The 17,076-nt window shown below is 41.6% G+C and overlaps 1 protein-coding gene across 1 annotated transcript in view; it reads right to left on the bottom strand.

Moving 5' to 3' along the window:
- Positions 1-17,076, bottom strand: part of Grin2a (glutamate ionotropic receptor NMDA type subunit 2A) — a 452,129-nt gene that overhangs the window by 58,499 nt on the left and 376,554 nt on the right. The window contains exon 11 of the mRNA XM_004627768.1: positions 12,500-12,660. Within this exon, the coding sequence (XP_004627825.1) occupies positions 12,500-12,660 (161 nt within the window). The remainder of the gene's footprint in view (positions 1-12,499; positions 12,661-17,076) is intronic.

Below are 17,076 nucleotides of genomic sequence, written 5' to 3'. Positions count from 1 at the left end.
AAAAAAAATATGGGCTGAAGACAACCAGACTGAGGAGCAAAGTATAGAGAGACAGAAACTCAGCACAGTACTCACCCCAAGGTCAGGGCTCACATGCGAGAACCCATACTGTGGACCTGTGCACTGTCATTCCCATGGCTAAAACATTGGAGCCCTGCTGTGCACACCTGGGTGGGGCACTAAGCAGAGCAATCCCTCTTCGGGGTCCGCAGACACCTGAAGACAAGTTTTTCCTGAAAGTGCTGATGCCAAACACCTGCTTCCTGAAGATAGTTCTAGGTACACCTCAGGACATCCTCAGTGAGTGTAGTGGGCTGCTTAATACACCTTTCAATTCATGTTCCTCTGGAACTCCAGCGTGACTTGAATGGAAAAAAATGCATCATTGAAGATATAATGAGTGAAGAACCTTAGGATAAAAATATCTTGATGGACCTTAAATCCAGTGATGGAGGCAGAGTTAGAAAGAGATGTCACAAGCTGAGAAGGCCTAGGAGCCCCCAGAGGGGGAAAAAGTAGGGAAGAATTCACTCTTATGGTCCATGGATGGAACATGACCCTGTTGTACCTTGATTTGGGATGTCTAGCCTCCAGAACTGTAAAAGAATGTATTTAGGTGTAAACTGTAAAAGAATGCAAGCCAGCAATGTGTGATAACTACTAATAGTGACCTAGGCCAATGGTCTCGAACCTTCTAGAATTTTCAATGATAACAAACTGCTGGCCTTAGCATGTGTGCCCTAAGTGCGCCACCATTGCCCTGGGCCATCACTTCAGTGGGAGAGTCTGAGAGCACAGCACCTGAGTTCTCTCTACCTGCATTTCTCTGTGAGAGAAGTGGGTTGGACTTGCCAGAGAAGAGGCACCTGTTTGAAGCTGGTCCCAGGTACTCACAAGGACATGTAAACAGTGTCTCTCAGTCTGTAGCTCAGGCCTTCTGCCTCCCGAGCTAACGTAGCACACAGAAACCTCTCTGCTCCCTGTGACTGCTGTGCATGACATGGGTAAAAGCACAACCAAAGCAGGTACTTGAACCCTGTGACCACTTCAGCACCTGGGTCAGCAGAGCCCTGTTTAGAATTTTAACTGGGGGACAAGGGGGAAGAAAGCAGGGAAGACAGATGCACCAAATCGGAGCTCCTGCTGAGCAAAAGCTTCAGCTTCCCTGCTCTAGTCTTACTACCTGGAAACAAACAGATCCAACCCCCTCTCAACTTATTCCTTTCTCAGGCAAGCTGAGGGTTAGCACATTCATGGGGCAACAGACCAGCTGGATCTGCATTTGAATACTGGTCCCACCTCTCATGGATGCCAAGCTTTGGGCCAACTGCTGCTGTCCTCTGGCCTCTAGCATCCTCCTCTGTGTGATGCAAACAATGCAGAAAGAACTGGGGATGAAATGACCAAGATCTGGTGTGAGTTTTGTGATCAGTAGTAGGTGGTTGCCTCAAAGGAGGCGGAATCTGCCAGGAAGCTTCTGCTTCTTCATTATTCTCCCCAGGAGGACCTTGCTAAACATGTGTAGTCTGTGCTCCATTGTCAACTTAAGGGACACATCTCTTATACCCTCTGTGTATCCATATCATTTTCTCATTTCAATGGCAGAAGAAATATTAAGGTTCCCATAGATAAAATGGAGAGTTAAGGGCTGGATTGATAGCTCAGTGCACTAAGTGCCTGCTTTGGCAAGTACAGGGACAAGAATTCGATCTCCAGTCCCACATGCCACACCAGCCCCACCCCCCTTGAGCGTGTTGAGCTAGAGAATGAGTCTGGACATGGTAGAGCACGCCTGTTATCTCAGCACTGGGGGGAGGGCCGAAAGCAGGAGGATCACCATGAGTCCAAGCTGCATAGTGAGACCCTGTACCAAATACATAAAATAATAAGTGCAGAGTTTAAAATTAAAATGTCAACAAAATTTACATCAGGGTTTGTATAACAATGAGCACATAAAAACAGTTTAACAGTTTAACTGTACAATATTATAGGAATGGTCATATTTATTGTTTTATTTAAGTACAAGCTCTGGCACATAATTGACCTCATAAACTGTGTTTAATCCCTCCATGCCTATTGCCTGGATTACAGGTAGAAATTATGATAGCTGTGGTCTCAAAGGATAATTATGAAATAATACAGCAGAGCATTCAGAACAGTACTTACATATAGGTGAACTCCCCCAAAATATAAGTGCTACCCAGTAGTAAGAAACACCTCCCTCAGTGCCCAAAACAACTCAGATAGGTTATAAAAGATATAAGAAAATAAAGTATAGATTTAAAGTAATTTGAGTTAAATGAATTCAGAGGTGGAATAGTATCTATGGCTTTAGGGAAAGTCAGTAAGCAGATTCAGGTCATATCTTCCCACAGTTGGTAAAGGACAATCACAAATTAGGCTCTGAGTTGTGCAGTGGCCCAAGTAGAGAGGAAGCTATGAGTATTTGCAAGAATTGTGTTGCCCACAGATTAAAGCATGTCTTAAACCAAAGAAAATGATGCCTTTTGTGGTAAAGAAGTCTGAGAGGAGACATAAAAAAACATTCTCAGCAAAATGCCTTCCAAGATCAGTGTCAGCAAGCTTTAGAAAAATACTTGTTTCTTGAAGTTATTGTTAGTTAAGCAACAAATGATGAAAGGTAAATTAATTAATCTTTTCCTAGTTCAATAAAATCTCACCTAGTTGTTAAATATGGAAACTACCTAACAGAATTATATGGGTTTAACCAAGAAAAGCAAAAGATAGATTCGTACATATGCTGATTCAACCTATGCAAGCTATATCACATGTCCACAAAGGCAAGGAGAAGATAAAGAATTCTGCTGTAATACATTTTTATTAGTGTAATACTTGTACTGCTGCAAATGTGTTAAATATAAAAGGATATGAGGACAGGAGCAACCATAATTACCTAGCAATACTTCTGTCAACTTGATGACCCACTTCCTTTTAGTCTCATCCTTCCTCTCTCTTTCCCTCTCTCCATTTTTCTGGATTTACAAAGTTGTGATTCTGATTTATTCAACTTCTTCACCCCGACTCTAAGTTTTCTAGCTTTAACACATCTTATTAGTAGCCTTGAAAAATCCTTTAATATTGTCTTAGCAGAGTTATCATGAGGTAATTCCAAGGACAAGAAAAGAAAGATGTCTCTGCTTCCCAAAGAAAGTTTTTAATAAGAAAAACTATTTCCTAACTCTATGATGTGGTAGTAATTAATTTTTATCTTTATTTGCAGTATAGGGCTAGCTCTCAGAAACCAGGTCATTGTCGATCCAATTTTCTCTGGAGGTGATGCTATCCCATTTAGGAGAGTTCTCCCAACCCTTACGTCTGTGCCTGCTTCCGAACTCAGCAGCTGAAAGTGCACCACCTGGGATTGATTCTGTCTGACTGATAAAATACAGCAAATAAACCCTGCTGGAATGGCATCCTTGCCAGGACCTGCTCTGCATTGCAATCAACTTGCAGAGAAGATCCTTCCATATTACAGGTTGGCTTTTGTCTTTGCAATGGCAGAACAGCATGGTATCTCTACACCAGCTTCTTCTGACAATAGAAAAGAGGATGCCATGATTTTATCAACTCTCAGATTATCATATGTATGATACATGGCAGACGTGTATGTTATGCATATTATGCAATATATAATTCCTAGTGTATATATGTAATGTATATACTATATAGCATGCGTATATATGTATACTCTACATGTATATATGTGTACAATATATGCATTTAAGCATAGGAATATATACTACATATGATAGATATGATGTGTGTGTATAACTCGTTTCTAATTCCTTCCTAAACTTTAACCCTATCTACACAACTGCCTGGCTGGTATTTCAAAGTGGGAGGTAGATCCACCTCCTGCACATAGTCATTCTGCCATGTACTCATAGTTATATAGCTAAATAGCTTGTTGAGTAATCAGTTAACCTCACTGAGCTCCATATTCTTCATCTCTTATAAGAGATAATAGTGCTAATCAGCCCATAGGATTAATGTGAGTGTCAACTGGGATTATGTGTAGGACACACTCAGGAATACAGCCTTCAAGTTGTATCGTCTTCTGAAATGCACAAGTGTTACGCAGTTATGATGGTGTAACTCTAAAGGTTGGGCCAAGACCTGAGCTTATGGAGCTGCATACTTCCACTTACCCTGGAATGTCTTCCTGAAACAGTCTTCCTTTGCCCTGTCCTGTCCACGCCAAGGGAACACCATCTCTCAGCAGCCCGCCTCTCAAAGCCTGTAGACTATTGATATCTGAACCCCTAGAGGCACTAACAAAGTGCATATTCCTGAGCTCCATGGGCTTTGAGAGCCTCTGCTCCGGACTAGAATGTTAATGCTAAAATTTCCACGAAGACATTTCTGATACTTGCAGGTAGGTGTGATTATCTTTCTGCTTTTGTTTTTACAGACACATTAAAGACAACATAAGCAATGTATACAAATACTTATTGCCCAAAAGACAACCCTCCCTAAAATTTAAGAAAAATTGTGTATCAAGAAATACTACTAACATAACAACTAAAATGTAAGAAGACAATCTACAGAATGAAAGAAAATATTTGCAAATACCACATCTAATATGAAAGTAATATCCAAAAGATAACAGAGAACTAAAACCAACAAAATACACTTCAATAATGGGCAAAGGAGAAGTAAGATTGCGACGGCATTTACCACACTAAGGAATGTGATTAATATATATTGCAAAGATGTATGTGCTAACAAATCTAAAACCTGAAAAATAAAGGGAAATCATGTGTTATAGGGAAAATGGGCAAAGGAAATAAATAAACTCTTCCCAAAAGAAAGCATATAGATAGCAAATAAGCAAATGAAAAACATTCAGTATCATTAATCATTAGGGAAATGCAAATCGAAACTACATGGACATGCTACCTCACATCCACTAGAAGGGCCACTGCCAGAAAAAAAAAGAGAGAGAGGGGTCAAGTATTGTCTAGAATGTGGAGAAACTGGAACACTCTGCACTATTAGTAGAAATGTAAGCTGGTGTAGCTGCTATCTTACATTCAATATAGAAAACAATCTAATGGTTCCTCAAAAATTAAAAAAAAAAATTACATTATGATCCAGTAATTCTACTTCTGTGTGAATGCACAAAATCTGAAATCAAGGATGCAAAGAGATAATGACACTCCTATATTCACTAAAGCATTGTGTGCGTGTGTGTCTGTGTGGAGGGGTGTGGGTATGGTACTAGTGGGTAGAACACAGGGCCTGCACACTGAGCTACATCTCTGGCCCTTTTTATTTTTCATTTTGAGACAGGGTTTCCCTAAATCACTAAGTTGCCCTTGCTGGGCTCAAACGTATGATCCTTCTGCCTCAGCCTTCCACAGAATTGAGATTACAGGCATGTGCCACTATATCAGCTATCGTAGCATTATTCAAAGTAGCTAAAAGGTGAATGTCATTCGATTGTCCACTGATGTATGGATAGATAAGAAAAAAATGTTATATACATGCAATGGAATATTATACATTTTTCAAAAGAAAGAAAATCGTGGTTATATATACTATAACTGACATGTTCCTTGAGGATACCGTGCTGAGTATTACAAGCCAGTCACAAAAAAGATGAATACTGCATATTCATTTATGGGAAGTGCACAGAGCAGTCACAGTTATGGAGACAGGGAGCAGGAACAGGTTACTCCCTGAGATAAGAGCAGGTAAATGAAGAGCTTTTGCTTCATGGGTGCAACGTGAGTTTTACAAAAAGTTTTGGAGATGGATGGTGATGGTGATTGTACAGTGCAATGAATATATTTAATACCCCTCAACTATGCTCTTAAAATAATTAAGGTGGTCAATCAAAAAAAAAAAAAAACCCTTTTCAAATCCTTGCCAACTACTCTGTGTAAGAGAAGCCCAAAGAGACTTCTCGATATTGTTGGACTGAGAAAACAATTGAATATAAATATTAGGGATGAAGATGGATGATTCTTTTAAAAAATGGAAACTTTCTCATAAATGTATCCTTATAGTTTAGAGTCAAAATGTTCCCCAAAGAGGTAGCCACAGATGGTGCTTTCAGAAAGCAACTGGATCAGGGAAGTGCTCAGGTCATCAATGGCCTAACCTACGGATGAGCTAATAGCTGAGTGTGGTTAGTAGGTGGAGGTGTCCCAACCCTTTCTCTGACTCTGACTCTTCCTCTGCTCTCTCTGCCTCCAGCCATCATGGGTCAAGCAGCTTCCTTCTGCCATACCCATCCTCCATGATTTTTCTGTCTCGGAGCCCGCTGACTTTAGAATAAAACCTCTGAAACCAGGAACCAAAATAATCTTTTCCTCATTTAAACTGCAGGTGTTGGGTATTTTGTCCTGGCAACAGAAAAGCTGATGAACATAAGTCTATGTACATGAAAATCAACTGAAATTTTAAAAATCCAAGAGCTATCCCATGTCTTGAAATAGTAGGCTCTCCAGAGTTCTAGGGACATTGTTTCATTTAAATGTTAGAAATGCTATGCTTGCAGTTTTGCCCCCAGTTTGCCAAAACTGGAGAACGACATCTTCTGGTGACAGAACATCTGGAAATCTAAATCCATCTCCTCTGCCTCGGCTTCAGTTCCCTCTTCTAGAACAAATATTCTCAAAATTTGATAAGCGTACATTGGAATCACTTGACAAGCATGTCAAAGCACATGGACTTCCAGGACCTTCTCTGCGGATTTGAATTCACTTGGCTTAGGAGGCCACTGCTTAGTTGGCACTCTATTGAACCAGACTTGGGCAGCACTTTGCAAAATATCAGTTTAGAAACCTGGAGTAACTCACAGTTCTTCCACCTTTGGCTCACGGCAGCCTGCGTCACAACAATCCTGTTCCTGAAAATCCTCTCTGTCTGCGTTTACACACCAAGTCATATTTCCTCTCTGATTTATCTGATAATTTATTTCCATTTCTTATGAATTCTAATACATAGTGAAGCATAAATTTAAAGCCATCTTATGTTAGTGCTTTTCAAGCCATGATGGCTTTTAAAGAGAAGAATTTGGTGTGTTCGCTCTGTGTATGTCTGTCTCAATTTCATGTGTTTATAGGATTCCTTTGTAGCAGGAGTTATCGAAAGTTTTTATCAAACCTTAGCATGTCTCAAAATCACCTGGAGCAGGATAAGAGAAAATGCTTATTTAAAGTAAAGATTCCCAGGCTTCCGGATGAAGTCCTACCTCAGGCCCAAGAATCTGCATTTTTTCAAGTTATGTGATTCAGGTACAGTCAGTCACATGGTCAGGCTGGGAGCCATCCAGCCTCGGCACACTTCTCTAAATCTTTTCTGTAAAACTGAAAACGATATACATATGTAAGTTGTCTGGATATTTTGATATGAATAAAGAGTCTCCAAAATATTTCAAACCTCACATATAATTCAGCCCTTTCACTTTTTAGATGAGGAAACTGAAGCTCAGAGAGGGGACATGACTTGTCAAAAACCATGGCTGGACACAAACTCAGCTGGAACTCTCACTCTGCCACAGTCCAATGGCCTCCCAGGAAATTAGAGCTCACAATTCATTGGCCTGGTGTTCATGCACATGCACTCTAAGCAGCAGATGCTCCTGAGACTGGTGGATGTAGGAACAGAACCAGTAGCCTCTTTAGGTCCTTGTTATGGTTTGTGTCTAGTTGTCCCCCCAAGCCTCATGCAGCCATGGGACAGACTTCTAGAGTTTGTGATTAACTCATGATCCCCTGGGATTATATGGTAAGAGTGCTTCTGGGATTATGGGTGTAAATGCTGCTGGGATTATGGGTCTGAGTCCTGCACCCGGCCTGGGGCAGGTAGTCTGAATGCAACGTAAGAGAGACAGACTTGTTCTCTGTTGCCATTATTGCTGCTGCTCCTGCCCATTTGCTCTTGCTCTTCGCTGCCATGAATTGCTGCCCTCTACCATGTGCCAGTCTTCCTTGGAACCAGCTGAGTATGGACTGAAACCTCCAATAACTGTGAGCTAAATACACCTTTCCTTTCTTCATTTTGGGTGTCAGGTATTAGGCCCAGTAATGAGAGAAGAGTAACTGAGACAGTCCTCTTCAGGCTTCCAGTCAAGAACCACTGGACTAGAGGGTTAGGGGCAGCACAAGAGGGAGGTCCTGAAGTTCGGGTGCTCTGAGGGGGCCACCTCACTCTACCTTGCAGGGAGTTGGAAATTTCTAGAGGGTGAAGGAGGGCAATGACTACTTTTTAAATCTGGGTGTTAGGAGTTCATTTTAGTACTTGAATTTTAAGGAAAACAGCAATACATTTCATAATGAAAAACTTCAAAAAGGAAAGAAGGGATATGAATGTAAAGGGAAAAACCCTCTTAAGTGTGATGGAGAAGATAATAATTTTGCCCTGGAATGATGAGGTCACAGGATTGTCACAGGGGACTTGTCAGATCGTGGTGCTGTTCTGTGGGCAGCTTTTGCAATGAGGTGCAGTCATACCTCCCATCACACACCAAGAAAAAATTTAAATATCAAAAAGGCAACCAAAATACAAGAAAACATGAGAGAATTGTTTTATTACCTTAGAAGGGGGACTTTTGAGTTGGGACTCAAAATCCAAAATGTACAAAAATGACTAGCATATTTGACTACAAAAAATTAAAATCTATATAGAGAAAATATCATTGACAAGTTCAAAAGACAAACATGGAAAAGCTGGGGAAAGCATTTGTAATCACACCAGAATGAAAACGTCACCTTTGTATAAGTAAATTAATCAGAAAAAGACAAATTTATCAATAGAAAACATGATGATTGTTGTAAAAAAAGAAATTATGGTAACTAATGCATGAAAATGTATTCAAAATTTACTAATAATAAAAGTGCAAGTCAAAGCACCTATCAACACAGTTGTTCACCTCAACAATATCTGGGGAAGTAGCTTACACGTTGTTGTCAATGGGAACAGTCAATGCCTAATTATTTCATCAGTTTTACATGTCTCTATCTGATAATGTGACTACTTTGAAAACAGTATGCAATATAACAACCATTATTAATTTCCTATCATCTTATTTTGAAATTCTGTATCATTTTTAGTCTTCTTTTTAGAATAAAAAAAAAGATTTAGGGGAATGGGCTCTCATATATTGATGTAGTAAATATGAGGTCCCTTTGGAGGGAATTGGTCAATATCTGTCAAAATGATAATTACATGTAGTCTTTGATCCCTTTTTCAGGATATTTTATTTCACTCTGCATGAAACATGCCTGCAAAGATATTCATTGCAACATTGTTCACAATAGCAAAAGACAGGAAATAATCTAAATGTCCATCAATAGGGAGCTGACTAATATAGCACAGTACATTTACACAGTGGAAGGTATGGACTGATGCAGAAAGATCTAGAATATGCTGGTCTAGCGAGAGAGCAATGTGGTTACTGTGCAGGGAGAGAGCTAGGCAGGCGAGGAACAATATGGAAGACAACACTGTTCATCCTTTTACAAATTTTTTTTTAAATTTTGGAATCATGTGAATACATCATCTAGTCAAAATTCAATTATTTATTTAAGTAACCAGGAGCCTTTTACTATGTGTGGTTTCCTTAATGTTAATGCTACCAAAACTAAATCTGTAAGATCAAGCTCTGATGTGTTCGTACCCCTAAGAGTTACTGTAAGTTATTACTTAAAGAAAGACTCAAACCCTGCTATGGTGTGTGTCTAGTTGTCCCCCCAAATCCCCATGCTGTCATGGGGTGGACTTCCAGAGTTTGTGATTAACTCATGATCCCCTGGGATTGTGGGTGCGAACGCTGCACCCACCTGGGGCGGACAGCCTAAATGCAACATAAGGGAGAAAGACTTGCTCTCTGCTGCCATTGCTGCCAGTGCTCCTCCCTTTTGCTCTTGTTGCTTTGCTGTTTTCCACCATCAACTGCTGCCCTCTGCCATGTGCCAGTCTTCCTTGGAGCCAGCTGAGTATGGACTGAAACCTCCAGTAACTGTGAGCTAAATAAGCCTTTCCTTCCTGCATTTTGGGTGTCGGGTATTTGTCCCAGCAATGACAGAAGAGTAACTGAGACAAACTCCGTTAGTTTTGGTTTCTGTGGGAGATGCTTTATGTTGTAAAGTACCTCCCGCATGAAAGATGGACTGTAGAGTGAGACACCATCTGCCCAAGAGCTCCAAGATGGATGTCATAACTATTGTTCCAGAAATAATTTGTAAAATCTATAGTCTGGAGTGGTTTCTACTTCTCTAATCCTTTTGGAAGGATATTACATAAGTGAAAAGGAAAAAACCTAATAAGAATCCATTTTGAGCTCTGCATGATCAATTGGATGAAGAGGGAGGCAGCCAGCCTTCCACTACTGTTGGCCCACCACATTGTCATTCTTATTATATTGATGGTCTGTCTAAAGCAACAATATAGATATGGATTAAAATGCCAAGTAGAAACAAATGAAAACCCTATACCCGGGTCTAAGGTGGAAAGTCAACAAAAGTCTGTCTTTTCTGGTATTTATGTGATTTAAGTACATACACACTTTGTGACCCAGCAATTCCAGTTGTTGGTTTACACCAAGAAGAATACACTCATTTACACAGCAAAACACATGTGTAAGAATGTCCACAGAAGCACGGCTCGTAATACCCCAAAACACGACATTACCCAAGTGTTCATCAAGATCAGAAGAGACAGATAAATTTGTGGGATATTCCAACCATGACATTCTCTACTGCGATGGGGATGACAGAACTGGAATGACATGCAATAATCTCACACACAGACTGTTGAGCCTAAGAAGACAAACAAAAGAAGAGAACACATGGTATTTTATTTATATGTTGAAATAACAACCAAAAAAAAAAAAATCACTGGTTTTGGGAAGTAAGGATGGTCGGTAGAAGAGGGTATGGAGGGTGGTGCTGGGTGACTATTTCCTACCAAGCCATCAAGCCACAAGCCTTCATGTTTGTAGTATTTGAGATTTTGTTATGCTTTAATTTAAGAGTTAAAAAACTATTCCAGGGCAGAATGAGCAATGTATGAATTTGTTTTGGATAAGTCATGAGCTTAACCTCCAAATATGTGCTTGTCTAGGCACTGTTGAGATACAAAAGAGGCTCCAACAGAAGCTGAAAGGATCAGATGCTCTCAGCCAAAGCTCCTGAGGGATTCCGCAGAGCCCAGCGGGGAAAGTCCAGGAGGGCCCCTTGCTCCCCAGCCAGACAAAGCAAGCAGCACAGCCTTAGCAACTGGCCTGCGGAACAGCCAGCATAGAAGAGGTTAAGTACTGAGTTTAAGAGCACACTTGAGCCGGGGAGATGACTCAGTAGAATAAGCGCTTCCCTGGCAAGCACAAGGGCCTGAGTTCAATCCCCAGTTCCGCAAAAAAAAAAAGAGCACACTTGCTGGCAGGTGTCAGGGTCAGGTATCCCTAACAACTGAAATTTCCATGGAAGTTAATTTTCTGGACAGTCAAAATTTCCGTCTTTAAACAACTGCTCCACTAAAAGTGAAATCATTTGAATGGAATCTTTTCTAAATTATATTTCACAAATTCCTGATTTTTTCAGATCCATGGAATAGAATTTCACCTGTCCAACAAACAGCAATGCTAACAATTAGATCATCGCTGTGCCAAGGCACTTCCCCAAGTACTTTCCATCAAATTTTCTCTTTCAGCTCTTACAAAGTACATATGAAATTTGTCCTTTTCTTCCTGTTTTATGTATGAGGGTTAGGATGGTTCACTATCCCAGGTCACACAGCAAATATAGTGAGGTAGAGAAGACACACATTCTCTAAATCCTCAACTCAGGACCTCTGCGTTGTGTATTCTCTATGGATTTAGTGGTGATCAATGGACTGCAGCTTCCCCCCACAGAGTCAGCGGATGGGTAAGAACACTAGCAGCACCATTAGGGAGGTGGCTTGAGTTCCTATTGCTTCCTTTTCTTTATTTTCTTCCTCCTCTACTGTTTCCCCCTCTTCAGTTCTGAAGATTGATCACAGGGTTTCACACCAAGTGCTAGGCGAGTGGTCTCTCTATTAGCTGAACACACCCTCCTTCATCAATATTACACTTTCTGTTTTCCATAAAACTATTTTCAGTGTGCTACACTCACGCCCTCTTAAAAAAAAAACTCCACTAAAATCCTTATTTTTAAATATGCTTGTTTCCATTTCTTTAAATTCTCACATTTTACGTCTTTCTATTTTGCTAAACTATCCTGCAGCTTTAGGCCAACTTTTTTTTATCAGTTTAAGAAACCCCTCTGGTTCTCTGCATTTCCAAGTGTCGTGGCTTTGCTTTTTCTCAACACAACTCAGTGGTGCTCATCAGATTAACAGAAACAGCCCTCCACTGGGGTCCATCTGGCTTGCAGCCATGCTCTGGAAAAATACAACAGCAACAAAGATAAGCACCAAGCCATGCAGAGTCAATTCTGGCAAGGGCTGTCAGCTAGCAGCACTGCTGAGCAAAAGGAACAACTGTCCTTACCCTGTTTTCAAGCTGACCAGTGCATCCTCCACTCCCTTCTGATTAAATTTGGTCATGTACTGATGCATATAGGGGTAGTTATTCCGAATGTTCCTCTCTGTGCTTCCATTAGGTACTGTCCCAAAGCGAAAAGGCGGGGAATAGTCATGAGGTCTCTGAAACTGAAGAGAGAGAAAGAAGGCAAGAGGAGAAGGAGGAGGGGACAAGAGGGGGGAAAGAGGAAGAAGCAATTAGCTATGATTTTATTACCTGTCAGAAGTTCAACATGAATTCATTCATGCAGGACAATTTAAAAAATCCAAAACATTTATTTATGTGCTTTCTTTGTACTTAATCACATCATCCATTGGTCCGTGAGCACCAGTAGATAGGGAACAGGGCATGCATTTTTGTCAGTGTCCCTTAGTTCCTAGCTCAGGATCTAGTTGTGGGCTCAGTAGATATTTGTTGGGGTAAATTTTCATGTTGTCAGATGAGCACACAATCCTTCTAAGGAAATGTTAAGCAGGAATTAATGTATGTCTTTACCCAGTATTCATCTGTTTTATGAAAACGTTTCCTGTGAGCCCCACCAGCCACCACTTTCTCTGGACACCATCACATTTGCACCCACCATAAAATGATGCCATGTCACCACACTGACCCTCCACTCGTTGGTTTGTACTTTCCTTCCCACAGCCAATACTCAATGAGTGTCTTGCATACTCCAGGCATAATGTCCAACCCGGAAGGCTTGTGACTATTTGCAAAGCTGAGGTCCCTGCTGACTCTTAGCTTCCTGGGATGTCCAGATCTTGGCCTGCTATTGAGCTTTCACAAAGTATATTGTCCCTGCATGGTGTGTCTCCCATGACTAATGGATATGGTCTGTAGTATCCCTCAGGAAAACTGGGGAGTTCAGCACCATGGCCCTAAAACAAGGCTCCTGCCTTGTCAAGGGAACATTGTAAGGACATCATCAAGAAGATCTCCCAAGAGAACATGGTGACTTTACCTGATCCCATCTGTGGGGTAGCTTGTAGGTTCACTAAGTTATGCCCCAGAAAAAAATTATAGGACACATCAGCAAGAGGCATTAGAAAGAGTTAGTAGGCAAAAACAATGCATACGCTCGGAGAAAATAAAGATCAGGCACTCAAGATAGAGGGGCAGGGGGTTTTACGTGGGCCTGAGGGCACCCTCAAGATGGGCTAGGTGTATTCCCACAGTGTGTCAGGGCACCTATTGGGTGCTAGGCTGGAATACAATCTATTTATATGTTTTTGGAATTTAGAGCTGTGCTATCCACGTAATACCAGTGCTGCTTCCTGAAGGATGGAAGTCTGTGAGAAGAACCTTTTATAGGTGAAAAGTATGGGTTCCTGTTTACAGGCTTGTTGGCTCTTTCAACCCCTAGGAATTTTTTTAATGAGTTTCCTAGGAGGGAAAAAAAGCCATTGTAAAATTGAGTAGCTTTTACGGCCTGAAACTTGCAACTTTTCTTAAAAATAGAATTTCAAATGACAACTTCTGCTGTCTGCCTACCTTTACTGTCTTTGTTTCTTCTGTCCTACCTCAAGTGGATGGAAACCAGACCATTGCAATAAGTATTATCTGGGGGACACTGGGAACTCGGAAAATGAGTGTGGCCTCTAGAACCAGCCTCCTTGCTTGTGTGCTAAGTCAGCAGTTCTTTGGAACACAACAAAACCAGCTAACGTGTCACTATACATGAAGCCCAGTCTATAACACCCACCTCCTTACAATAACTAGATGTGGATCAGAACAGTATGGACTCTTACAGCCCAGCCAGGTGCAGCTATATGTTCTGAGTTCCCTCAGGCATTTTTCCTCCTTGGCATGCAGACCCCAAAACTTCTGATGCTTGGCTAGTCTAAGCCCCTGTCACTAGACATTCCAAGTACCTCCTCATGACTTCCTGTCTAGCTCACCACCACCAGACCCTTCCCTTTCTGCTAGCACATCTGAATAACCCTCTCTCTCACATGCTACCTCTCCAAAATGTACACCGCAGTCCTGGCACAGCTGGGCTGTGGATGAGACACTGTTCATCCTGAACTTTGATCTTTCAGGAACTCAACCTGCTTAGAAGTCAAGAGAACTGATTCTGAGTCCCAGAAATACAGCTGGAACCTAAAGACACTGCTGGAGGGGTTGAGTGTGCATTCAGACTTGAATGCACTGCTGGTTGGGAAGTCAAGACTATCGCTTACAAACTATGCAACCTTAAGCAAGTCACTTCACTTCCTGCTGCCACTGTTCTCCACCTGTAGAGTAGTGCTCTTGAAATACTTCCCTTATAAAGTCACTGTGAAGAAAAACAACACTTTTTGAAGTAACTGGAATAATTCCTGAAACTGAATTAAAAATTCAAAAACCGAGATTTTGCCATTTTTTTGTTTTTATGATTGTTGCAGAAAAAAGGAACAAGCTTTGTTTTTCTGTGAGATATTGAATTCTGAGACTAGAAATTAGTGATCATGATGATTAGAACTTTTTGAAAACTTAGTTGGTGCAAACATCGTGGCACATGGTTACTCTTCGTGACAGCCTGCTGGGCGGCTAATCTTAGTGGCTCCATTTTAAAGACAAAGAAACTGAGGCACAGGGAAGTTGCATGACTATATTAACAAATAGTGTCTGAAATTCAAATCTAGATACTCTTGACCACAGGCTAAGATCTAAACACTATTGTTCATCAGAAATCATTGCTAGTATCTCCTTTCTTACATAGAGATGGGGACCTGCAGAGCCAGACAGGAAGAGGATACCCAGCATGTTGGTGCTAGAACCCAGACTATGATGCAGGGGTCTGCCCAGCATCCAGTGCAGCACACCTTCCACAGAACCAAGGACAGTTAGAGAAGGTGTCTGGGTGTGCCCAAGAGTCAGACCAACGAGAAACATTACTCTTTTCTCTCCACATGCACTTTGTTTCACTGTTAATTACAATTTCCAGTTGAAAACTCTTTCCCTTGCATTAGTTAAGCTGCTGCCCAGTGAGCAGCTATAACTGGATTTGGAAGAAGTAGCCATCCATTGTCCAGATGGATTCTCCCTCCAGAACATGCTTTGCAGTGTGTGTGTGTGTGTGTGTGTGTGTGTGTGTGTGTGTGTGTGTGTAGCAAAATGCTTTTCACAGCCACTCAGCCCTGCAACATCCTCACTCATCACCCAACCTGAAAGCACAACTGCAGCTCATCTTCAGGCAGCTGCCTGCTCTTGGGAACAGTGGTAATAGCACTGTCCATAAATCTCATGTTTTAGGAGCCACTGTTGATCTCCAGAGACACCCAGAGATGGCCTATTTGACTAAACGCCTCTCACTTGAGTCCCCATCTGTTGCTGAGGAATGATACAGCTCTTTTAAGATTTGCTTCCTTCTTTCCTCTGATTTGCACAGGGGTTGGGACAGACAGTCTCCGGCACATTCCCACTCTTCTCTGGCATTGACATATCATCCTTACACAATACTCAGTCCAGAGCCATATCCAGAACCTATCTCACTGGAACTAAGACTGCCAAACTTTTGAAGGCATCGCGCACAACGCACTTCTCATCACCACCCGGTACACAGCACACACACACACGCACACACACACACACACACACACACACACACACACACCTCGTAGGACTCATCTTTCTATGCCTAAGGTACTCTGGAGTTACTCATTATGTTTTATTTTATTTTCATGATCACTGCCTCAAGTTAATGTCATGAAAAGCCATGGCCTACAGTGTGAAAAGTCAGGAGCAAGGAGGGCCCATCTCTGATGTCCACGTTCCCCACTGAAGACGCTGCATGTTCTTTACAGGAACAACTTCCGGTGCAGCTTTCTCCAGAGCACTGCATGTGCAAGCAGAAGGAGCACACATGGTTTTAGCAGAGGAAGGGACAGTGCCCATGTCCCCACTGTCAGCAGGACCATGAAGTGATGCCCTCACAGGGCTCAGAGTCCACCGATCTCATGGCTTCTCTCAAGGATGCCCTAGCTGGATCTTGGGCTTAGGGAAGTCCCAGGTAGCTCTCTGTGCCTCAGTTTCTATATCTGAAAACTTGGATTCACTTTTGCAATTGTATAGTACTTGAAAAAAAAAACTGGTGTACTCTGTTCTTCATATGTTCCTTATCCTGTTACATACTAAATTTTTAAGCTATTTGTTTGTTTCCTTGTTTGTTTGTTTACTTAGTACAGGGCCTCACTACACAGCTTGGACTCATAGTGATCCTCCTGCCACAGCTGCCCCAGCTCTGGAATTACAGGCGTGTACCACCATGTCTAGTTTCAGGTCCAGTACTGCATGTGGTACTGGGGACCCAACCTGGGTTCTTGCGCTTGCCAAGCAGGTGCTTAAACCACCAAGCTCTCTCTCTAGCCCACATCTTATATTTTAATTACATGCATGTTCCTCTTTAGAACCTGTCACCCCCAGAGTGGCTGTAGCCAAATAACAGAACCAGTTACCCTCCAGTTTGGAGAACACAGTACAACTTTCTGAATTTTTTTCCCCTTTCAGTGTGCAGACAGGTGTGAAGGTCATCCAAGAGAACAAAACATGGCAAAAATTTATAA

This window comes from Octodon degus, unplaced genomic scaffold (genome assembly GCF_000260255.1).
Source record: "Octodon degus isolate 3935 unplaced genomic scaffold, OctDeg1.0 scaffold00021, whole genome shotgun sequence".
Taxonomy (NCBI): Eukaryota; Metazoa; Chordata; class Mammalia; order Rodentia; family Octodontidae; genus Octodon; species Octodon degus.
This window is presented reverse-complemented; position numbering and strand designations above follow the sequence as displayed.